The 25,478-nt window shown below is 41.1% G+C and overlaps 1 protein-coding gene across 1 annotated transcript in view; it reads right to left on the bottom strand.

Moving 5' to 3' along the window:
* Nucleotides 1–293: 293 nt before the first annotated feature.
* The window catches only part of SP3 (Sp3 transcription factor), a 29,908-nt gene continuing 4,723 nt past the window's right edge, over nucleotides 294–25,478 (bottom strand). Inside the window, exons 4-7 of the mRNA XM_066612244.1 lie at nucleotides 14,849–16,202; nucleotides 2,851–3,043; nucleotides 2,279–2,475; nucleotides 294–2,009 (exon numbers count right to left, since the gene is read on the bottom strand). Of these exons, the coding sequence (XP_066468341.1) occupies nucleotides 1,693–2,009; nucleotides 2,279–2,475; nucleotides 2,851–3,043; nucleotides 14,849–16,202 (2,061 nt within the window). The 3' untranslated portion in view covers nucleotides 294–1,692. The remainder of the gene's footprint in view (nucleotides 2,010–2,278; nucleotides 2,476–2,850; nucleotides 3,044–14,848; nucleotides 16,203–25,478) is intronic.

Genomic DNA, 25,478 nt, shown 5'->3' on the forward strand with positions numbered 1-25,478 from the left:
GTTTCACTAACCCCTGGTGCTGTGGGTCCTCCTCTTCCGGTGCTGGGCCCGGCCCAATTAGCACCAGTGCTCTCTACTCTTCTGGTGCTGTAAATGTGCTTTGTGGCACACTTATGGCACACAGCACCCGTGTTAGGGCTCAGTACCTTCGTTGCGAGGGTTCAGGACTGGGTGGTCATTCAGATAAATAAATGATATAGATCACCTGTTACCAAACTGCAACTAGCACAGAAAAAACTTGTCACGCTTAACATAAAAGAACATTAAAAAAAACAAAAACTAGCAACTCCAAGTCAAAAGGAAAAAAAAATAGTGTTTTATTAACTACCACACTGTTATAATACACTTTAAACGTACAATAAGGTAGCCTTTAAATTTCAGGTGGTTTAAACAAATGAACAGATTTCCAAATGTTTGTAAATAGGTGAATTGGTGTAATTATTGTACTTTTTCTGTAAAATGGGATAGCACTTACAGATTGGCTATGCAAATTAAGTTTGTACATTTATCTATAACTGAAAATATAAACAGTAATTAAAAAATAAAAAAGAATTCAGCTTAATAAAAAACATATATGTTTATCAGTTAAATGTACTGGATACATACAATTTAAGGGAAGAAGCATAAAGGAAAGATGTGGACATTTAAATGCAGATCAACTAACCAAAAGCTTGACAGAAGAAAGCCTTGTAAAACCCTTATTTCACTATGACTAGTATCAATATGATTTGGAGTATTGCCCCATGGAACTGATTTTCTATTATTTGCATATGCTGTTTGTTTTTAACTGGTAATTTACATGATGGCTTTTAAGGCCCTGGCAGACAGATGTTTTTGGAGACAAGATTAAATAAAAACCACTGTTGAAATGAACACCCCTTAGGTTTTGGTCCTCTAATATTCAAGAAAAGGGGATCTCTTTTTTTATCGTTGTTTTACCACCAAATGCTGCAACCTTTTTAAGTCTTTGAATAATTTTAAACATTGGTTATATTCCCAAATGGTTACTGAAAGAATATTAACAAGACATTATTTTGGCAAAATTAAACCTTAAACATGGCTTTTCAACAGGATTTTAAAAGGTGACTATCCCTAGAGTTCCATGTTAAAATGTAGCTTTCAAAATCTTACAAGAGTAATGCTTAAAATATTGTACATAGTTAACCTAATTAAAATAATTAGCCTCAAAATGACAACTTGATGAGCTAAGTAAAGCCTACACTATGTAACATTTGCTTGGAAACTTGATTTGTCAGTTATGCATAATAAAAATTCCAGTCATCAAGAAAATTACAAAATTTCTTTTATCATAACATGATTTCATTTCACCAATCAACTTTTTATCTTACAATAGATAAATACCAACATGTTCTCATTTTTACACTAAACCACAAAGGATTGATGCATTTGATTAGACTACCATTTCCATCGTTAAATTTCTTTTTATACAAGTTGGTAAAATTTAATCTCTTCTAGATTCCAAAAGTACCTACAAAACCCATGCAATTTTACCATTTTAATATACTATGGAATATCATACAAAGTAAGGCATTTCAGTGTCATGTATAACCAAGTTACTGTCAATCCAAAAATTTTTGCACATCAATAAAAAGATATCTAAGAACTTAGGAACAATATTCTTCTCACTACTGTATAAAAATAACCACAATTAATAGGTATCTTGTGTAATATTTATTCCATTGTCTCATTTCCAGAAACAGTAACAAGCTGTAAAGGTATTTCCGCATTGGTAAGAATATCTTGATTGCTGGTGCCAGATGTGTTAACAGTTCCTATCCCTGAAACAGAACCTTGTTGAATATTAGCAAGGATAAGTGTTGTTCCGCCTGCAGTAATCAAAGTATCCTCTGGTGTGGCTTCTACTGATGCTAGCACTGTACTGCTAGCATGAATAGCCTTTTTATTTTGATGTGTTTTGATGTGTTTGGCAAGATGGTCACTTCTCATGAAGCGTTTGGAACATTCTGGACAGACAAATTTCTTTTCACCTGTGGAAAATATAAGGCAAGAAGTTATTTCACACTAATGCCCACAAAATGCTTTCCAGTGCAACAGAGCTAGGGGTTAAACTTATCTTAATTGATCATAGACTTGCCATGTATTTAAGTGCACTACTATAAGAAGAAGCCATTATAGGCTAAACTTCCCCCAAACATTCAGAGATTCACAACAGGAGTTTTAAAGCCATTTTAAACACTTGATTGGTGTTTTACTTTTAAACCCAAAAGAAAAATGGGGGGGGGGGTTTATCGGTAACCTGTATGTGTTCTCCGGTGCCGCTGGAGCTCATCACTGCGAGTAAACCTCTTGCCACAAAACATCCAAGTACAAATAAATGGACGTTCTCCAGAATGCCAGCGGAGATGGGCTCTCAGATGTGATGTTTTTCCATATACTTTTCCACAACCTGGTATGTGACAGATGTGCTGTTTCTTTTTCCCCAAACTGGTGCCCCTGTCAAGTTATGCATTAAAACAAAGTTACTCAACATATTTTTGTCAACTAAAGCACATAGTACATTTTGCTGAACTCGCTGAACTATAAATGTGTACGGACATGTTTGAATAACCATCTTTAGATATGCAAACATGTCAGTATACAGTGATAAGGATTAACTACTCTAACTGGCTCAGGAGTTGTCACAGCTGAATTAAAGAACCACAGTACAGGCCACATCCCTCCGTTAGTTGTCTGCCCATTTGCAATGGAAGTACCAGAAGCATAGATTTCCCATAGCTACAGGTGAGCAAATTAATGAGCTCTCTCCCGCTCTCTATTGCCTCATTTATTTTAAGGACATCCACTACACAGAAGTCAAAAAGTGCATACCTTCCACCACCTTCTTTACAATTAGGACAGGTACAAGCGACTCTTCGCAATCTTTTCCCTTCTTGATGTGGCTGGTCCCCTTCTTCATCTACCACCTGTACTCTCAAATGTGTCAGATCATTGGTATTCAGTGTCGAATCACCACCAAGCTGCCATTCTTCTGGATCGGGCTCTTCTTCTTTAATCCTAATATCTGAGGAAAAGAACCACAAATCAGTAGCTAGCCTATTAAAATAAGAGAAGCAAAACTTAATGATCTTGCCCCTTTACCATATACAGCTTTGCGCACCAGTTGAAAAGTCAGGGCTTTTACTGCTTGTCAGTATTATGGCTACATCCTTGGTGCCTGCACTGTGTTTAAAAAGTATACTTAGCCATAAGCTTCAAATACTCAATTGATGGAAACACAACTGTGTGGGGGGAGGGGAATGGAATTTAAAAAGTACATATATGGAAAAACACAGCCTTGATCTACTACAAAGATGTGTTTCAATCTTTAATGCGAATTATCACAAAAACTCTGAATGAAATAACTGCTTTTAACTGAAACCAGAGAGGAACTCAAAGATGAAAAAAGTTTCAAGAATGCTTATTAAAATCCCTCTAAATTACTCTTTGCAACTGCTATGCAAACTTAACGTAAAACTGTCACCACTCAAAAAGCTGATAAAATGGCAAAAGTTCAATAAAATGATTTAATAATAGATACATTGTATGTTTCATTAGCTGACATGCAAACAGAATCACCAACAAATTGCAGATCTCTTGAAATTAATGCAACAAATGAGTTGACAGTTGTGAACTAGTACAACAGCAAGAAGAATGCCCATGTTTCCGGAACAGCAAGGGAATTTCCAGTGAAAGGTAGAATATAAATTTTCTAAAATAAAAATAAAGATACTAGACTGATGGCGTATGAAACACCATTGCATGTCTCAGCCAAAGCAGCAGTGCTACCTCTACAGCTATGACAGTTGTACTGGTGAGAAGAGGGCTGTTCTCATGTATGTACTCAACACAATGCTCATCTCTAGAGCCTTCCGCTGCTGCTTAGTTCTCTCTTGTTGCTGCAGTTACAGAACCACATCAGAACCCAGTACAACACTTTATCAGTGCTAGCTGAGGGGATGAGAGCTAGCTCGAGGCTGTGAGGCAGAAAAAGGAGAATGGTGGTAGCTTTCTCTTGTACAAAGTCCAGGCTCCTAAAGAAGCACTAATAAATCTCTGTATCAGTAGCAGGTTTCCAGAATGACTTGATGCCTGAATGTTTCCATCCCTGAAAGGAGGTCCATCTAATGAAGTTTGAAGTTTTTTTTAAATGCCATTGCAGCATACAACTAATTAATTCTCTCACTATTTAAAAGAAAATTTACACACACACACCAACTTACTGTGCTGCCCTTCAAAACTACTTGCTTAATAATATATGACAATCCAAAATGTGTACATATTTAGAAATAAGGCCTCCCAACAATGCTGAGAATGAGGGCAGCTGTTCAGTGCACCAGCTATAGCTATTAAGTGGCCTCATATGGCAATTCCAAGAAGAAATCATTATAGATTGAGAATTTGATTCAAGAAATACACAGGAATAACTGGTAAAAGAGATACACTTGCTACTCATTTTTGCTTGAATATTTATTGATATGTGTAGTTTAGTACTAGTTGCTTGAACATTGAATAATACATTCCAAGTCTGGGAAAATCACTTGCATGGAGAAGGAACTAATTCTAGTTTGTAAGGACTTTTCCAAAACAAGAACTACCTCCCTTTCTTAGTCATCCTCTTCCTATTTTGTATACATTTGTCATTAACCATGCCTAACTAATGTCCCTCCTACCCCCAAAATGGTGTCTTCATTGCTTGTGTTTGCAGATACTAAATAATTCACTGCTAGAAAAATGTGAAAAGCATATAAGTACCATTGTATCACAGGAATGTACAACAGTACAGTGTTCCCCGTCTCTCCGTCCAAATCACATTTCAGGTTTCCAGCACGGGGTATAAAAAGGATTCCTGAACTACAAGAAAAAGAGTGCACACGTGCAGCCTCATTTGACTGAGCCTTTGTCGGCAGTACTTTTACAGAATGAGTTGCATCCTAACAGTGGAAACTTCTGTTGACACAAGAGGGGAATATTCACTGATCTCCCCTTACACCTGCACTCCCCTGCTTCCAATATCCCCTAACTCAAAGTGGATTTTTGTTTGGCACAGGAAGCTGCTGTGTTGGGGCAGCAAAGTTCACTTGCACGGCCTTCCTTCCACTCACTTGCCTTAAGAAAAAACCCAATGTGTTAGGAATTAAAATGTCATTTTATTTTGCAATTACTAAGACAATGTTATCTACTCTCATTGGTGTTTGAAGATCAGATAAATGGTTTCATAACAAAACACCCAGGTGGTCTTTTGGGATCCTCTCTGCTTCAGAGTCTATGGGCACAATCCTAACCAGGTCTACTCAGAAATAAGTCCTATTTTGTTCAATGGGTCTTACTCTCAGGAAATTGTGGTTAGCACTGCAGCCTATATTTCCAAGAAAACTAAAGGAGGGTCATAGGATTCAAAAATTAATACATGCGTCTAAGATATTTTCACGAACATCTACTCTGTGTATTTTTCCCGCTCCTGAAACGCCTCACAACACACTGCATTCTGCTCTGGTCCCCTTGAAAACCCTTGATGCACGCAGCCTTTGGATCCTGGTCAAAGAAAGCAAGTAGCAAAAATAATTTAGAAATGGCTGTTGTACCCAGGATAAACTCAGGAGATAGAAGTCGCTTCCCTAAGATCAGGAAAAGAAAAAGTTAAAATTCTAATTCTGCCGTTAAAATTCTAATAACACAGATCAGTTTTCAAATACACTGTTCAGAATTCTCAAAACCAAGAGTCTACTAAACAATTAGCCCCTGCCTAGATCCTTTATCAATAAGGCTCAATTAATTAAACATAAAAGAATTCTTTACTACCAAAAAAGACAAAAGGAGATCTGAATTATAGTAATTACCTACAGCTTACATTTGCTACTCCTGCTATACAAGCTAGGATAGAAAGATAAGTTTGAAAAATACTAACACTTTATTTTTTTACTTTTCACACTTTTATACCATCCTTCCTCCAAGGAGTTCAGGGTGGTATAGATGGTTTCTCCTCTCTTGTCCTCACAGCTTCATCTGTCTCACAATTCTGTTAAGAGATAGTGACTAGCCCAAAGTCAACCAGGAAGCTTCATGGCTTAGCACTGAAACACCATCCTGGCTATCCTATTTTATCCCATCAGTCAAATAAGACTGACAGAATTTTGAAGGATGCAAAAAGCTGAGGTTCCAAAACTCCGTAACAATTCTATGCACACACCATGGCTTCCATAACTTATACTTCAAACACTATTATTTGTGCTGTTACGAACAGGAGAGCTCCCAAACTTACCAGTGTTTTTTTTTTTCTTTCAGATGTCAGAGGCTGCAAGGGGAACAATGCTCAAAAGCCCTTGTTCTCAAGTTTCATATTTACCATTATACATGGACTGGTTTTCATTTATTTCATTCTGATACACTCGAGGATGTAGCAAGCCAATACTTTAAATAGTTACTTTAATTACCAATAAAAGCTGTTCCTAGATGGAGTTATCTATCAAGATGAAAAATGACATGGACAAAGCAAATCCTGGTGCTATTGGCCGGGCCCATCAAGCTGCTATCTCCATCCACTGAATCCTAATTTTTCTAGTAATGTTAGTCTCTCTCCATGTCTCTCAGCTGTGCTGCCCTTTAAGATTTCCAGGTTCAAACTCTTCCATAATACAGAGAAGGGAGAATTTAACCAGAAGTTGTTGTTTCCATGGCAGTGCAGTGATAGAAGAAACTATACCTGTCCAGAGGTGTCCTTGGTATGCCACTCATAAGGAAGTATGCTTGCAATGCAATGCCTACCTTGCTTCCTGGCCCACTATCCTCCCTTGCCAACCCACTCCCTTTCTGGCAACAGTTTAAAATCCATACAGTACACAGGCTCTATGCTATTTCAGGTTTGCCCTCTCTTTAAAAAACAAAAACACAGAAACTATACACGTCTGATACATATTGTTTTCTCAGCTACCTGCCTTAGATTTGAAGGGCACAGGTGTGAACGTATGCTCCCCCGGGCGTGTGCTTTCCATACCAGAAAGTTCTTAATACAGGGGGGGCCCATATCTGCAGATTCACTTAAACCAGAAGTAGCATTTTTTTGCTTACAGTCTGAGCTTGGCAGAGGCTAGAGGTGAGGGGAATGGAGCTCCCTGCACCTCTGGAAGGGGGTGGCCCCCTAGGACTAGGTGTTCACCCGTATTCGTGGTTTCAGCTATCGGGGGGGGGGGAAGGTGGTTCAGAATGGAACCTACTTTAATAAGGGGGGAAGCCTGTACTTTCATATAAAAATCCCTCCTAGTTTTTACCTAAGGTTTCAACAGTTTAATGTAAATTTAAAAAAATTTTCTTGCAACTCTTTTAACAATTCAGTGTCAGAATTCCTTGCCAATCTACTGCAGGTCACCCAAAGTTCTGCCTGCCCCTAGTATAAGAAATCCAGGGTCTACAAGGTGCTGGGCTGTTTATTTTTTAGCAGCTACCTTATACTGCAACATAAACTGTAATTTTTGAAATCTAACAAGTAGTAACAGCTTTCCACTGCACCAAATGTGCATTTAATACTTTTCTTTCTAGATTTTTTAGAAACACCTCAATGTCTCTTAGGAGATTTACAAATTCAAAAATTGTTTACCCATAGCAGTTAAGAAAAGTGCTTAGCAAGTAGGTATAAGTTATAAAATGGTTGGCAACCTTCAGTCTCGAAAGACTATGGTACAAGCCTTACAGCACTCGGTATTCCCAGGCGGTATTCCCATCCAAGTACTAACCAGGCCTGACCCTGCTTAGCTTCCAAGATCAGACAAGATCAGGCATGTGAAAAAATACATTTATTCTCAGATAATCTGATCAACTGGGAAATAAACAAAATAGATATTTTTAAGAGGGGGTAGGTAACCTTAAGCCAGCGGTTCTCAAACTCTCAAGGAGAGTTTGAGCCACAGTAAGTGTGTGTAGGGGTACATAGAAGACAGCGACGCAACCTGCTGGGTCACGCTGCTTTGGAGGGGTGCAGGGGCTTGCTGCCGCTTATCAGAGCCTGCAGCAGCCTCCCAGGGTGCTGGAAGCCCCTGCACCAGCCTCCACAGGGTTCCCCACACTGTGGAGATCCTCAAAATTGTGATTGCAACCACTTACGGTTTGCATTCATGAAACTGAAGTGGCTGCAATCGTATTTTTACTGCAGCGTGGAGACGCTGTGGAGGCTCGCACGGGGCTACCCAAACCCCCAAGAGGCTGCTTCCAACTCTGGTAAGTGCAGCAAGTCCCTGCGCCCCTCCAAAGCAGCACCACCCAGTGGATCATGTCACTGCCTTTCCCCCTCCCTGCCCCTTAAGGGGGCAGATGCCAGGGCTCTCTAGCTGGGGCATCACAGCGCCCCAGTTTGAGAATCACTGCTTTAAGCCATTTCTGCCCAATGCTGCATATACGCAACAGGGATCAAATGTGTACACCTGTGGGCTGGGCAGAACCATTACTCTCATATTTTCTATACCACTTTTAAAAAGTGAGTTCACAAAACAGCTTCATAGCTAATGGAATGAATATGTGAGCCACTTATGGGCAAGAAAATCAATTTGAAAAAAACTGTGAAGGAAGACACAAGTAACTAACTAACTAACTAACAGTATTTATATACCGCTTTTCAACTGAACGTTCACAAAGCGGTTTACAGAGAAAAGTCAAATAACTAAATGGCTCCCTGTCCCAAAAGGGCTCACAATCTAAAAAGATGCCAAGGAATACCAGTAGACAGCCACTAGAACAGACAGTGCTGGGGTGAGGTGGGCCAGTTACTCTCCCCCTGCTAAAAAAAGGAGCACCCACTTGAAAAAGTGCCTCTTACCCAATTAGCAGGGGTTAACAGCCACTGAAAGAGACACCATGCTGAGTTGAATAGGTATAGTTGCTCTCCCCCTGCCAAATAAAAGAGACCTGCCACCTTGAACAGAGCCTCTGACCACTCAACAGTGTGTGAACTTGCCAAGCCCTTAGATTGGTGACCAAGACCCTGATTTCTAGCTTGCCTTTAAATGGAGTATGTTTGACAAGTATCAAGACAGGGCCTTTTCAGCAGCAGTTCTACATCTGTGGAATTCAGCACTCAAGGGCATACAACCGGTTCCATTCCTTCCTTCTGCTGCTTTTTTTAATGGTACCTGAATATTTTGTCTGGCTTTTGGATTGCAACCCTATCAGATCAATGAAGTTTATCTGTTTTTCAGACTCCTAATTTTATATTTTTATTTGTAATTGAGTGTATCCTATGTCTGGACATGGCACAGCTCTGTGAAAAGGTCCTTCAGGGAGCAGAAGGTGCATCATGCTCACTTAAGGGGAACTCACTGCCATGCAGAGAAGTCTTGATGAGAGTAAAACAGAAGCTACTTCATTCTGTGGAAAGCGCTGCCAGCAATGGAGTTGTATCCTAAGTTTGGATGCAGCACAAACCTTGTACATTTTGGACTAGTGCTCATATACTAATTTTAACTGGCATAGTATTTTATTTAGGACACAATCCTAACCAGCACTTAGGCCGGCAGAGGTGCCCCGGGAGGGTCGCAAACATACTGTAAAGCACGTTTGTGCCTCCATGAGAGGAAGCTGCGTTGGCACATCTAGATGTAGTGACACACGGAGGCCAGCAGAAGCCTCTGCAGCGGCTTCCGCACCGCTGCTTGTGTCAGTGCACCTGCGCCGACATAAGCGGCAAAGGTAGGCGGGGGGCATGGAAGAGGCGGGAGGGAGGTGTTTCTGGGTGGGGGGAGGGTGGGTGATGGGCGGCCCCGGGGGCTGGCGTGCAGGGAGCTGGGGGCGGGGTTGGGACCTGGTGGTTATGCCGGATCCCAACCTCTGTCCCCAGGGAGAACGGAGCGACTTCAAGCCGCTCCGCTCTCCTCGGACTTGCACCACCTCCAGAGGTGGTGCAAGTCCGAGGAGACCCATTGGGGTGGGCAGCCCTTACCCAGGGGTAAGAGGAAGAGCTTCCCCTTGCCTCTAGCTGAGCCGCTGCAGCCAACGAACCTGCATTGGATGCAGTGCAAGCCTCCTGGCTTGCCTGCTCCAGCGCAGTTTTGGATTGCGCACTTAGTTTCATATTGCAAGTCACTTTCTGCCTGTTTTTAACATGGAAAGGTGGGATATAAATCATTACAATAAATATATAAAAAGTTTTCTATTCCATGCTCTTCAGTGACAGTATTCTAAGTCACAGTTCATTTCCAGTTGGAACTATGGGGCTAGGAGACAAATAGCCAGCCTCCATTATCCTTAAAGCATATGTTGTCAAAGAACTAGAATAGCAAAGAATTTAGCCATAGCAAATGACTATCTTGGGAAAAGGTTTGTACCTCTTTAATAGAGAAAAGCTGAGATATGGCAGAGTGACAAACCAGCCAAACCAATTAATATCTTAAAAGTCAGACACTAGTCCTGTAAGAGGTAGGACTTTTGAAAGTGAACCACAAAAACTTATTCAAAACGAGCATTTTAAAATTTTCAATGATAGGTAAAGGGTTGATTCCAAATAAGCAATTCCAACTACTGAACCACTCACGTTAATCCAGAAACTAAAGCTTTTCAAATGTACACCTATCTGGGCAGGAACTGGGAATTCTGTTAGAGCATGATAGATGCAATCCTATCCATGTTTACCCAGGAGTAAGTCCCAGGAGAAGTGATTGTGAGGAGCTCCAGAAGGATCTCTCCAGACTGGCAGAATGGGCAGCAAAATGGCAGATGCGCTTCAATGTCAGTAAGTGTAAAGTCATGCACATTGGGGCAAAAAATCAAAACTTTAGATATAGGCTGATGGGTTCTGAGCTGTCTGTGACAGATCAGGAGAGAGATCTTGGGGTGGTGGTGGACAGGTCGATGAAAGTGTCGACCCATTGTGCGGCGGCAGTGAAGAAGGCCAATTCTATGCTTGGGATCATTAGGAAGGGTATTGAGAACAAAACAGCTAGTATTATAATGCCGTTGTACAAATCTATGGTAAGGCCACACCTGGAGTATTGTGTCCAGTTCTGGTCGCCGCATCTCAAAAAAGACATAGTGGAAATGGAAAAGGTGCAAAAGAGAGCGACTAAGATGATTACGGGGCTGGGGCACCTTCCTTATGAGGAAAGGCAACGGCGTTTGGGCCTCTTCAGCCTAGAAAAGAGACGCTTGAGGGGGGACATGATAGAGACATACAAAATTATGCAGGGGATGGACAGAGTGGATAGGGAGATGTTCTTTACACTCTCACATAATACCAGAACCAGGGGACATCCACTCAAATTGAGTGTTGGGCGGGTTAGGACAGACAAAAGAAAATATTTCTTTACTCAGCGTGTGGTCGGTCTGTGGAACTCCTTGCCACAGGATGTGGTGCTGGCATCTAGCCTAGACGCCTTTAAAAGGGGATTGGACAAGTTTCTGGAGGAAAAATCCATTATGAGGTACAAGCCATGATGTGTATGTGCAACCTCCTGATTTGAGAAATGGGTTAAGTCAGAATGCCAGATGTAGGGGAGGGCACCAGGATGAGGTCTCTTGTTATTTGGTGTGCTCCCTGGGGCATTTGGTGGGCCGCTGTGAGATACAGGAAGCTGGACTAGATGGGCCTATGGCCCGATCCAGTGGGGCTGTTCTTATGTTCATCATTATAATAGGATTTACTACGAAGTAGTTCTGCATAGGATTGGGTTCTGCATGATAGACAACAAATTAGCAACTATTAAACAGGCAGGGTAAGGGAAAGAAATAAATTTTGCTGCCTAAGTACCAGAGACCCTATAGAAACACCAAGACAGTCAAGCATTGTTGGCTCCCAAAGTGAATTTTTCACCCTTTTAAAATGGAAGTAAGAGTTATTAAGTTGGCTATACCTTGACAATCATGGTCAATATAGGTTAAATATGAAAATTTAACACTTTGGTAAGTTATTAAATGGGATAACTCACTACTTAATACTTAGTTTTCTTTTTTAACCCGGATTATATTCTGATTTTTTTTTAACCAGAAATGATTTTCACTTTCACTTTTTTTTCACTTTTTCCATATTTGATCTGTATTGATTCCATATTTGATCTGTAGAAGATGCATTCAAAACATACATATTATAAATGGAGACAATAAATCCAGCAAAAGAGTGTAAGTGTGCATGTGTGATGGATTTAATTTCATTTACAGATTATTTCTTTACACTTATTTTAGATTTGCTTCCTTCTTGCATCCAGCAAGTGATGTTGATAGTAACTCTGCAGGCTATAATACATGAAAAAAGATGCAGATTCTGAGACTGGTCCTACTAGGTGTGCTTGTTTTACTCTGGGTATCCAATTTTTAAATTATCAACACTGACATTTTCAATCCACCTCTTTAATGAAATCGTTAGCACATTGTCTCTCTGCCTGTGCATGCATAACAAATGGCTTGATATGTGGTGTAACTGGATTTAAAGTGAATTTAGGAACAGGATACTCTTTACTTGAAGAAAGCATACAAGATCTTACTTACATTTTTGGAATCTAGTTTTCAAAACTAGCTTATAACACTGACAAGTTGCAGGGAAAAATGTGTAAGCCAGCAGTGTTTCTGCTCTCTAACTAGCCAGAACAAGTTGATCACCAAGTTGGAGTGAAAGTGGAAATAGTAGTGGACTCTGCAGTTTATTTTATCACTCCTGAATTAACCCGAACTCCTCTGCTCTTGTGCTGAAAATAAAAAACTGAAACCAAATTATACTGGGGCAAATGAACATAGGAACAGCTCCACTGGACCAGGCCATAGGCGCATCTAGTCCAGCTTCCTGTATCTCACAGTGGCTCACCAAATGCCCCAGGGAGCACACCAGATAACAAGAGACCTGCATCCTGGTGCCCTCCCTTGCATCTGGCCTGATCAAACATCACAATGTAAGCCATGTAAAATCTGTGTTTTAATCCATGGAACACACTAACCTTCACTCATATTTGTTTCTAGCCCTGAGCCCCTTGACAATATTTTACATTCTCTGGAAATGTTACACTAGGGCAGTGGTTCTCAAACTTTTAGCACGTGGATCCACCTTTCAGAACGAGAATCTGTCAGGACCCAAAGTAATGTCATGACCAGAAGTGACATCATCAAGCAGGAAAATTTTTAACAATCCTAGGCTGCAATCCTACCCACACTTACCCAGGAGTAAGTCCCATTTACTATCATTGTTAAAAGCCTATATGTAGAAGCTTGTTAAAGGTACAGATCTGTAACATTTCCCCAAACGTAGTTACATACAATGTATGTATCATCAATTCAAATCAAATTTTCATCAAATCATTATAAAATGTAGCATCAAGTCAAATATATTAAAAATATTGAAATGAATGTTCTTATGAATGGGGACCCACCTGAAATTGGTTTGCGACCCACCTAGTGGGTCCCGACCCACAGTTTGAGAAACAATGCACTAGGGCATATATGCACCTGCTGAAGTCCAACTAAAAAGCAAAAGTTCAAACTTGTATTCCAACTTTACATACATATATTGGTTCTGGGGAAAGATGTAAAAAATATTGTTTTAAACTCAGCAGCAAGAACTGAGGTATCCCAAAGTTAGGAGTGAAGAATTCAGGAAGTCTTTGTTAGCATCTATAAGACATCAGGCTCACTCTCGAAAGTGCTCATGAGAAAAGTTTACTGACTGTAAGAGAGACCACCAGGAGCACAGAAATGGTTGCAGACAGTATTCACCCATGGCCCAATTCATACTGAAGTTTCTGCCCCACAATTCCTCTCACGTATGGCTCATGTGGAGAATAAAAACTGTGTGTGTGAATTCTGAAATCAAAAATCTGTTTCAGTAACCCTGATTTATGCAAGTACTTTTGGTATAGAACTTTAAAGTTTGATTGCTGGATAAATAGCAACAATCTGTACTAGGAAAAAAAGACTATGTTTAACACTGAACTGTTAGCTCAATGTATATGCAAGTGAGATATTGTACTAGGGAGATAAAGTGGGATATAAGTAAGTAAATAAATAATATTGTGCAAGTATAACTGCACTTGAATCTCTAAAAACTGATGTAGGTATCTGGACTTTGTTTATATTATACAAAATTGTAAATTTTAAAATTTCCTTTCCAAAAAAAAAAGGAAAGAAAGCAGTTTTTCAAAATAGCAAGGTGATTGATATAGCTACATGGCCCTATCATGTGAATAAAAACAGTGAATAAATAGAGAAGAGGTCTTAAAGATGAATACATGTGAATACTTTTCTAAGCGGCTGCTTCGGATCACGCAAGGAACATCTTCTAGCTCATTTGACTATTTGACATTTACTCAGAAGTGCAAATTCCTATGCCAACAATATGACTGCTACTGAAACTCCCCTTAGCTTCAAAAGCAGTTTGTCATATGGCACGATGGGCTGATGTTTGAAGAAAAAAGTCTAAAGCCCCCTTGACCTCATGGAACAAAGTCATAGGCTCTCCAAATCCTGGCCTTTAGTTAAAAGCTAAATGAAGAACAAAAAAGTACTATCAATGTTTTGCCTTTGCACCAGGTCTTAAAACCTACGTCATTAACCTGGAAGTATGTGATGCAAGGGAGCATTTCTAAACCTGGTGCCTGGAATCTTGAGACCTAAAGTCTGAATACAATTAATAAAACATGAACTTCTGACAGCATGAACAGGATAATTAATGCAAACAGAAGAAATAGAATTGTACACCTTAGAAAGTAAACTGTCTACTTTGCGAGTTGCAGCAGTTGAAAGAAAATATTTCTGGTTACAAGCAGGCTTAGGTGCTTCAAGGGCGAGCGAATGTGATTAGCATTTATCAGCATTCAAAGCATAAGGAGTGCAGACAGCTTTACACAAATGATTATAGTGAAATAAATACCTGCAGGACTGTCAGCATTTTCTCCTGGGTGCAGCTGAATGCCACCAGAATCAATGGAATTTATTGTTACTGTCTGTAGATTTGGTAACTGAGCAGTACTTAGACTAACGGGAGTTGAAGTCAAAGCCCCACCAGCTGCAACTTGACCAAGAGTGAGCGTCTGCACAGGTGTCAAAGTTATCTGTTGGCCAGGAGCATTCTGAAGCTGTAAGTTCTGCAAGTTCTGGACTCCTTGCACTTGAAATGTCTGCCAAGTTATCTGCCCGGACGGGGTCACTGTTTGTGCCTGGATTAAAAACGTTCCAGGATTCAATTGAAGCTGAAGATTCTGCAAAGCCTGCTGCGATATACCTTGGCTGGCTTGCACCCCATGGATTGTCTGTTGCGCAATACCTTGTACAATTTGGGCTTGACTGGTGGCTTGCTGAGATTCTTGAAGTTGTATATGCTGTACAATAGGCTGTGCTGTGGAGACCTGAATATTCTGAGCCTGTGTCTCATCCGAGACTGATGTTTGGATGTAATTTCCCTGAAGATCAGAACTGTGTACTTGCCCAGGAGTAGCGGGTAAACTGTTCGCATTTTGTTCCAATATACTAGAACTGTCTATGGTAACAGGCAGTTGTGATGAAGATGATGTTGGCACAAATAAGTCTGTATCGGTGGTGGTTTCTGTCATTTCAGGAGAAACCTGTTCAGCAGTCCTATCTGAAGTGTCCGAACTATCCATTGCCTGCGCAGTACTTATCAAATGTCCATCAGCATTAATGCCTGCAGTCATGGTTTGAGAACCACTGAGTCCCAGAGAATCTAGATCTACACTATTGATGGGAACAAAAGCAATGTTTCCTGGCAGTCCAAGAGGAACATTAGCAACTACCTGTGCTTGCCCAGGAAAAGATGAACCACCAATTGCAACCCCCTGGACTTGGCCAGTCTGTGATAAAATATTCTGAATGTTACTAGAAGATGTTCCAGAGGCAATAATGGTTTGATTGGAGCCAGGAATGATTTGAATTTGACCAGTTTCTTGATTTACACTACCATTGTCAGAAGAGGTTGCAAAACCAAGCTGAACCTGCTGACCATCCGCTGTCTGAATTTGCGGTATTACTTGATATTGGACATTGGACACAGTACCATTTGATGAATCCGATCCAGGTGCAACAGAAAATATCTGTTGGTTCTGCAAACTTTGAAGGGGAAGAACATACTGCCCACTTGATGTTACTGTGGCAGACCCTGGAATCTGTACTATGTTTCCAGCTTCATCTTTGATAGTTGTAGGTGTAGCAGACAACACCTCCCATCTATTTGGAGTTCCTGCTAATTGTACAGAGGCCAAATCTCCTGTCTGAAGAGAAAGAACACAGTTAGGACATCTAGATCATTATGCCAACTTACATGTGAATTATAGGTCATTATCCTTCTAATCTAAATGAAATATGCAAAGAGCTTTAATTGTAATGCTGTTGCATTACACTTAAATACACTTTATGCGATTTACACTTAAATTAAATACACTCACTGACTTCAGTGAGGTTTAAGCATACTTAAGTCTGTGCTGGATTGTGGCTTATAGCTATGTTAAAACTGCTGAAGACACTTCTATTGGTCAAGAACCTTAGGGGTCAAATTCTATCCAAATTTCCAGTGCTGATTCAGCTGCAATGCAGCCCCAAGATAAGAGAACAAATGTTCTCTTTCCCTGAGGAGGCCTCCATGACTACTTCCCCACTGCAGGATGCAACACACACCCCACTGGCATGGCCACATCATCACGGGAAAGTTGGATAGGATTGGGCCCCAAGTCAACAGTCAATTGCTGAAAAGTAACTGTTAAGACTCTGTTAAATTTATATAAAGCATTTTGTTGTCCCACCATTACTTTTCCGTCGGTAATTCAATGCACTGGGCTTTGTTCAAATAACTTATTTTAAAACTATCCACCCACTCCAGTGAATATATCGCATACGTACTTTTAAGATGCCTGCTGCCAAATTCTGAAGTCAGCAGTCACAAAAGATCTATCCTGAAATATTTTGGGTTTTTTTATCACTAAAGCCTGAATTTAAAGAGTCCATTTTTCATGGACAAGCATGTCTGTGCATGCACACTGAGAATTTTCCCCCTCTGGTTACAGCTCCTTGTACTATGTGGGACACTGCTTCCCCACTGAGCCCCTGACTCCAGGCCAAGGAGCATATGGAAAAGAATTAATGCATACAGATACAGAATGCATACAGATTGGGGAAGGGGGACCAAATATGCTGCATGTTCCTTAGTCAAATGTACTCTGTTGAAAATGTTGGCTTCTGAATCAGTTATTTCATATTTCTAAAAGTGTTTTAGAAAAACACTCAGTGTTCTAGGTTTAGTGAAAAAAATGCTGATCACTGACATTTATTTTGAAGACTATGAAAAGAAACAATTCTTCATGAAATTAGTTAAAACTAAGGCAAGACATAATACATGCTACCCTTTCAGCTTAATTTCTTCTCTACTTAAGACAGCCAAACTAAAATACCACACCCTCCTGAATATCCCTGAAAAATTGTGGAATGTCACCATCTTTCTACCCTGCTGATCAGGCTCAAAGCCTCAGCTTCTTTCTCTCCCTTTTATTCCTGTATTGTCCATTGCCAAAACATGATGTTCCTTACACACGAACACACACACAAGTACATCTGTATGTATTCCCTCAGCAAAAAATTTAGTTCATGCCTGGTCATTGCTTGCCTTAACTACTTCAACCTTGGTCTTTCATTCTGATCCCTCATCTCCATCCAACTTTCTGCTGCCAAAAAAGAATTCACCTCTTTTGTCACTCTGATCATGTCACCTCCTTCCTTAAATCCCTTCATTGGATTCCTCCCCAGTACTAGATATACCATGTTCCCTGCTCTTACCTTCAAAGATCTCAGATATTGCCCTGCCCTATCTCTCAGTTCACTCCCATGATCTTCCAACCATGTCCTTCGTTTTTTCTAGCTCTACTGTTTACAAGCACTCAAGACTTCTGCTCTCACAAAAGTTTCTGCCCTTTTTCCTTTGCTGCCCTATATGAATGCCACCTGCAACACCTGCATAATGTTTCCTTACTCACTTCCTTCAAACCTCTTAAAGTTCTCCTTTTCCATAAAGCCTTTTCCATAGCACCTTCATTCTCTTTTCTTACTGTAACAAATCTTAGGTATGCATTACTGAGTCAAATGCATATTCCTCTCCTTCTTTATCCTTTCCTCCATTTCCCTCTATTGTCTCTCATGTCTAGACTGTAAGCACTCTGGAGCAGAGACTATACCTGTGTAAAGCACCATGTACACAGATAGCATTATACGAAAAATAAATATGATACTGAATCAGGACATAAAGATAACAGAAGCCTTCATTTCATTACTCAGTCTTCATTTCTTATTCTTTTCCTCTTCAAACCTAGTTCTACAGATTAAGGTGGATGAAATACTACCATGTTTTACAAGCAATCAGAAAGGTTAAGCAAACTCATAATGCAGAAGAAAAACAAATTCGAGCACAATGCATCCAAAGCTTGGATACACCATTATAGCATCCCAACAGACAGCTGCTGAATGTATTAGAATGCTGATGTCTAAGAGGAGAGTCAAAAAATTCAGCTTTGCAGCTCAACAGAAGTGTTTGTAAAGTAAATACCTTTGTAAAGTTTAAGAAGATAAGGTCATTTACAATGAGGTCTCTCACAGCAAACTTTTAAATTATATTATGTGTATATAATAACTTCCCAGCCCTAAAAAAATTCTGGTTTTACACACAAAAAACAGAAGTTACTTTAGACTAAATGGCCATTCTGAGGCCTGCAGAAGCCAGGGGCTTCCCTAGTCTTCAGAGGGTGCAGGAGGGGTAGTGTATCTGTGGTTAAGCAAAACTGTGTATACAGGATTCACGGATACGGGGGCCCCTGTACTGGTGGTGCCTCACTATCCATGGAGGAACCATTCCCAGACCTCCTACTTATAACCAAATCCACATATCTCTCCACCTGCTGAGCTCTGGTCACGTTTGGAGATGCTTCTGAGGGCTAGAGAGGCCGTGGGTGGCAACCCCAACCCACTGGAGCAGTGGTTCTCACACATTTAGCACCGGGACCCACTTTTTAGAATGAGAATCTATCAGGACCCACCAGAAGTGATGTCATGATCAGAAGTGATATCATCAAGCAGGAAAGCTTTAACAATCCTAGGCTGCACTTACCTAGGGGTAAGTTCCATTTACTATCATTGTTAAAAGAATATACATAATAGCTTGTTAAAAGCTACAGGTCTATAATATGTCCCCAAATGCAGTCACATATCATGGTAGTATCAAGTCAAATATATTAAAAATAAAATACTGAAATGGATGGGGACCCACCTGAAATTGGCTCGCGACCCACCTAGTGGGTCCCAACCCACAGTTTGAGAAACACTGCACTGGAGGCCTTCTGAGGCCCCAGAAGGCCAAAAACAGACTCTTCAATTTTTGGCTGAAAACTAGAAGTGCTGGTTTTTGGCCTTCCAGGGGCCCAATAGGCCCTCAGAATACAATAAAAGCACAGCTCCTGTCACATTCAGAGGACAGTAGGTGAAGAGACTCACAGATTCAGGACCCAAGATGAGGTAAAACAGCGGGTCATGAATCCGGAGATGAAGAGACCCCACTGGTATTACGTTGAATGTTATTGAATCATTCCTTAGTTTACATACGTTTCCAAGAAGAGTTTACAATGGGTAGGACTGTGTTTTGGTGAAGTTTTTTCTAAAGTTTCCTGTTTAAGACAGGAAATTCTGGTGTCATGTTTTTATTCCAAGGGCATATTTTAATAAATTATAACTGCTTAAAAATGTACTTTGCAGATGATATAGACCTGTGATTCCCAAACTGGTAGGTCACAACCCACCACTTTGTATAAAGGTTCCCCTGTCCCTTTAAGGGGCAGGGGAAGGGGAGAGGCAGCAACATGATTCCCAGGATCAGTTGCCAAGGGGGGTGCTTTCACTTTTAATCATGTAGGGTTGCTGGAGGCTCCAGGAGGTGCAAGGAGCCCCGTGCAACTCTCCACATGGCTCCCCAATGCCTGGAAAATTGAGAAATAAGCAAGTGCAAAGCACTTCCTCTTTGCATCACAAACAGGAAGTTCTTTGTGCTTGCTTATTTCTCCACATTCCAAGCATCCGGGAGCCCTGAGGAGGGCTGCGTGAGGCTCCCCGCACCTCCTGGAGCCTCCAGCAGCCGTACATGAATGAAAGTGAAAGCACCTCCCCTTAGCAGTGTGATCCTTGGGACTGTGTCACTGTCCTCGCCCCTACCCCTGTAAAGGCTTACTTGGGAGTAAATCTCCTAAATTTTGAGAACCACTGATATAGACAATATAGTGTCAGCAGATGCAGCCACAGTATTATTTCTAACTGGAAAAGTAATCTCTCTTAACTTCTGGTAAATATCTTAAACACCAAAATGTGGTGTTTTGTGTTTTTATTCAGATATTTTAACACCAAAAAGACAGTGTTTTGTGTTTTTATGCATTTTTAACCCACACCTTGACTATGGGGCACAATTTTGAGAGTTAAATAAATAATATTCCAAATCTTTCCTAATGCTAAAAAAATGCTTATATTTTCTCAAGCTACCAATCAGAAGGCAAGGTCTCTATTATAGGACAGACAGCATGGTCCCTCCATGCAGATTTTCTTCCTTAACTTTTTTAAATATACATAGATATGATGTACAAACATTGCCAATAAAAAAAACAAGTAACAGTGAAGCTGCTCTCCTGCTCTTTGTAAGATGTCAAAGTGATAGCTCCTCCTCTGAGGATCAGAATACTGGCACTTCCGTTAACTGGCCAGGAACTGTAAAGCTTCCTCTCATATTCAGCAGCAAGAAGGAAAGTTCTACAACAGCAAGATTCCAGCAAGACAACCTCTCCTAAGTTCATAATTCTTTACTCACACCTAACTTTTCCGAAATAAGTATGCATGCCTTCAGGCATTTTCTGGCCCCTTCACTAAAGTTATTTTCAAAATACAGAAAGATAAGGACAGAGAACTGAATCAGAAAGGTGTTATTCCCTCAAATTGCTCAATAAATTCATGTTAACAGATGAACAAAAAAAAAAACAGTAGAATCAACTCTTGCACAAGTGAGATACAAGGAGTTAGCCTCCAAGGAATTATTGGCACACAGTATCTAGCTGAATGCCAGTTCCCAAGCGCATATTCAAAACACTCCTCTTCCAGTAGACAAAGTATAAAAGAAGGGGGGAAACTGCAATGGGTAAACCAATGCCTGAGCATTACAACGAAGCATGTTGGTTTTCCATATTATCCATATAAATAAGGACACTGATGTGTATGAGGAAAAAAAATTCTCTTTATTAACAATCCAATCAATTTTTTTTCCTAGAAATGCATACAAACATAGAAATGCAAACAAAATCAATGGAACAAAACTGGGAACAAAACACCATTTTAATATTCACACATTCTCAATGCCAATATATGCCAGCACATCAAATACCAATGTAAACTCAGAAATGACTACAAAAAGGAGGTGATTCTATGACTTGCATTATTTTACGAAGATGGAGAACATCCAAGAAAAGCAACAAAGAAAGAATTATTTATATCATAGCTAAGAACATTAAGAAGCGCCATGACTTGGTGCCTTTCCTTCTCTCTCAAAATGGCAAGACTGCTGTTGCCAGTCAGAACATACTGCTAGAAAGCTCTCACAATTAAGGGATGCAGGTAGCCCTCTAGCATTTGAGTACTCAACAGCATCTAACAAGATGCAATGCGGCAATTTGGTAATTTTTTTCTTCTTTTAATAAATAATAATAATAATAATAATAAAAACTTTATTTATATCCCGCCCTTCTCCCCAAAGGGACCCAGGGCGGCTAACAACATATAACATACATGTTCTTTTCCCTTTCCATTCAATTTCTACCAGCCTAATAGAGACTAGATCCCATCAATCCACCATAAACCAATTAACCTGTGGAAGCAGTGATGGGCATAAGGCCTCCTAATGTTGTTCATGTGAGGAAAGCGAACAATAAAGAGGCAACAAGTTTGAATTTAACTTGCCCGTTTCATTGATATTATTCAGACCCAAACTTGCCCTATAAGGTTTATATGAAACACTTCAGCTCCAGTGATCTGGAAATGTTAAAAGCATGTTCCTGTAGTCTGCACATGCTTCTCTCTACACGATGGAGAAAAGAACCACCAGTGAATGTACAAGGCTACTCTAAGTTTTAACACTTAATTTTGTATAAGCACTTTTAGATGCTTTCGAACAGGGCAGTCCACCTTTTAATACTAAGGGCACCCATAAGACCCTGACGTCACCCCAAACACCCCCACACCAAGTGCACAGATATGGTAGTAATTGGCAGTGACATGACAACATCACTAACCAATTGTTTCCAGGTTCTGAGTCACTGAAGTCACTTGGGGGAAGAGGAGGCAGGAGGAAAAGCAGGCTGAGATGGAGGAAGCGGCGGCAGTGGGGCTTCTCGTCATTCTGGCTTCTCCTTCTCCAAAGGAGAAGCTGGAATGGCACAGCAGGGAGATTGAAAAGCCACTGAAGCAGGAGGAGGTGGTGAGTACAACAGATAATTTTGAGGGCCACCAAAAAAGGCATCATGGACTGTGTGTTGGACCACCCTGCTTTAAAATAAGGGAATCACTAAGCAAACTGCTTCTACAATAGAAAGGAAAAGCTTTCAAACAACTTTAAACTCTACATTAATTTTGAACTAGCTCTACATGCGTAACTGCTGGTTATCACAAACCAACTCTGAGACTTTCAGTCATATTAGGGACATGAAAATCACAGAAGATGAAAAGCTAGGAGATTGTTTTCAGGGACTATTTCAGGCACCTATCTTATGAGATGCGTAAGTACTCACTACAGTTATACAACTACCAGTAAGCTCACTATCACTCACATTCCCAATCTTCAAAGCATACCAAAGACACAAGCAATCAATATATGGTGACCTAGAAGCTTCCTAAGAGCACCTTATTATTGTTAGATATTGCCACGATGTAATTGGAACATGCACATAATAGCACACTATTAAAGTGCATTGTAAACATTATTAGATGCACACCTCAATGCATAGAATCACAATTAGAAGAGGCCTTCAAGGTCATTTAGTCCAACATCCTGCCTAAAAACAGGAATATCCTTCCTACAGCATCTCAAATTAGCATTTGCCAAGGCTCTGCTTGAAGACCTCCAGTGAGGGAGAACCCAACACCTTCTTTGATAACCGGTTCCATTGTTGAAGTGTTCCTATCATTAAAAATTTCTGCCTGATATCCAGAAAAAAAATATCTTCTCCTGCAGCTTAAACCCATTAAATCTAGGTAGTAACTAAGAAGAAAGTCCCATTAACTTCAATATACCTTTCAAATTAAACATTCTTAAAATTACAAGTACAGGGCATTATTTGTTTCTTTGATGGCTAAAGCATATGAATGCATAAAGTGATCATCATGAACTTAAGCCTTGCCTCTGAAGGCTCAATCAACCTCCTTCCTAGAGGGAAAATCTCCTTCCTTTCATTAGTCCAGAGATACATCTTCCAAATTTGAAAAAAGTCATCAGTCAGGAGGGGAAGTTTAACTGTCATTCTGGTAACCAAGATACTGGGGAAACAGATTAGGTAGAACACATACATTTGCTGCCTGCTCTTGTTAAGTATCACACACAGGTGAAGCCTTGTTATTTGCGAGGGTTCCGTGCCTGGAACCCATGCGAAGTCCAAATTTCGTATGGAACCAAGTCACGTAAAATTTGGGCTCCGCCCACCTATGAACACGACATTGCATCCGGAGCTGTTCTCAGGCCCATGGAGGCTGCGCACAGCCTCCATGGGCCTCAAAATGGCCTCCGGAGGTCCTAGAAGGGCAGTTCCAGTTTTTGGCCAATGCCTCAGAGGCCTGTGCTTCAGTCGCCTCCGGAGGCCCTTCTGAGGCACGTGGAGGTTGCACGTAGCCTCCACGGGCCTTGGAAAGGCCTTCGGAGGTCCTAGAGAAGCACTTCTGATTTTTTTCCTCTCTAGGACCTGCAGAGGCCCTCCATGGGCCTTAGAACGCCTCCAGAGGCGACTGGACAGCTAGTGCAGCTCCTGTCACCTCCAGAGGGCTCAGGTGGGGCTCAGGTCCTGGGGACCTGCATTGTCAGCTTCACCATTAAAAATATTGCAAATAAGGAGGTTCCACCTTTAATTTTGAACCAACTTAAATCACTTAGATCTTCCAACCTCTCATGTGAGAGGTTGAACAGTCGCCCTCACACTGAGCACAGTTGCGTTGCGCCAGTACAGGCTCCAGCAAGTCTCCAGAGGGCCGGAGGCTCACTGGAGACTGGGGGGCTCCGCACAGGCCAGACTGGAAGTCCCCAAGGGTTGTAAGTGGCCCCCGGACCAGGATTTGGGCAACCCTGATTTAGCTTATAATGCTACTTTATTCTCAAAAACAGTCTAGAATATTACATTTGAAACCTTCAATATACCTAGTTATTGGAAACTCCTTTTGAAAATACAGTACAACAAATTGGTAAACAACTCATTTAATGAATCAGTCTACAGAGTTCAGATTTTCTTAAGAGTGTTTGACTGCTAATACTGAAACCCACGCAAAAGCTTCAAGTTAAAGCAAAGACATCCTGAATTGTGAAATTTGCCATCAAGCTATAAAATCATCACTATTGCCACACAAGCAGTAAAAAGTTTCAAAGTGCACAAAGGTACAAAGCTTCTCCTCAAACACAGAATGCATTGGGGGCCTTTAAGAGTCCAGATTCTATGGCAGTTGAGCTACTGAAGTTGTTGAACAGCATTGGGAGTGAGGGAGTAGAGTAAGAGTAAAACTAGTACAGAAAGTACACAGTGAGAGGAATGCTGCCAGCAGAAAGGCAAAATAACAGTAAGATGAAGCCAAAAGGTTCACACCAAGCAAGCAAAAACTCAAAAAACCACCAAAAAGATCAAGGTGGCCAGAGAAAGAAGAGTACCGAAAAGGTAAAAACCAGAGGTGTACCGGGGAGGAGAGAGTTCCAGGGGGAGACTGGAGGTACTTCTGGCGTTCCTGGGTGGGGTAGGGGCAGCATTTGGCGCTCCCTGTGCACTGATCTCTGGCTTTCAGGTTTTGTCTTGGAGTCCAACTCAGCAAGCCTTTATTTCCAAGCTGTGCCGCCTGCGCCCAATGCCTCCTCCTGGAGGTATTCTGAGGACCTCTGGGACTGCGGCATACCTGGGTGCCACAGTGGCTAAGACCACTAATGAAGCAAATGAGCATACTTAGCTAGCATGAAAAGACTATCTACTAAGTTCAACAAAGGTCTGTGTGCCCTTATACCAGGGCTTTTCAGACTGGGGAGTCGCGACGCCCCAGCCTGTGGGCCCTGGCCTCTGCCCCCTTAAGGGGCGGGGGCAGCCTGTAGACAGGGAGGAGGCAGCGGCGCAATCCCCAGGATTGCGCCACTGCCTTCCCTCCGCCCCCGCTGCCTCCCCCCCACCCCCGCAAGGACTTACAGTGGCTCAAACTCTCCACAGGAGTTTGAAAACCACTGCCTTATACCTTCACGATCATGGTGA

Source organism: Tiliqua scincoides, chromosome 1, assembly GCF_035046505.1.
Source record: "Tiliqua scincoides isolate rTilSci1 chromosome 1, rTilSci1.hap2, whole genome shotgun sequence".
Classification (NCBI taxonomy): Eukaryota; Metazoa; Chordata; class Lepidosauria; order Squamata; family Scincidae; genus Tiliqua; species Tiliqua scincoides.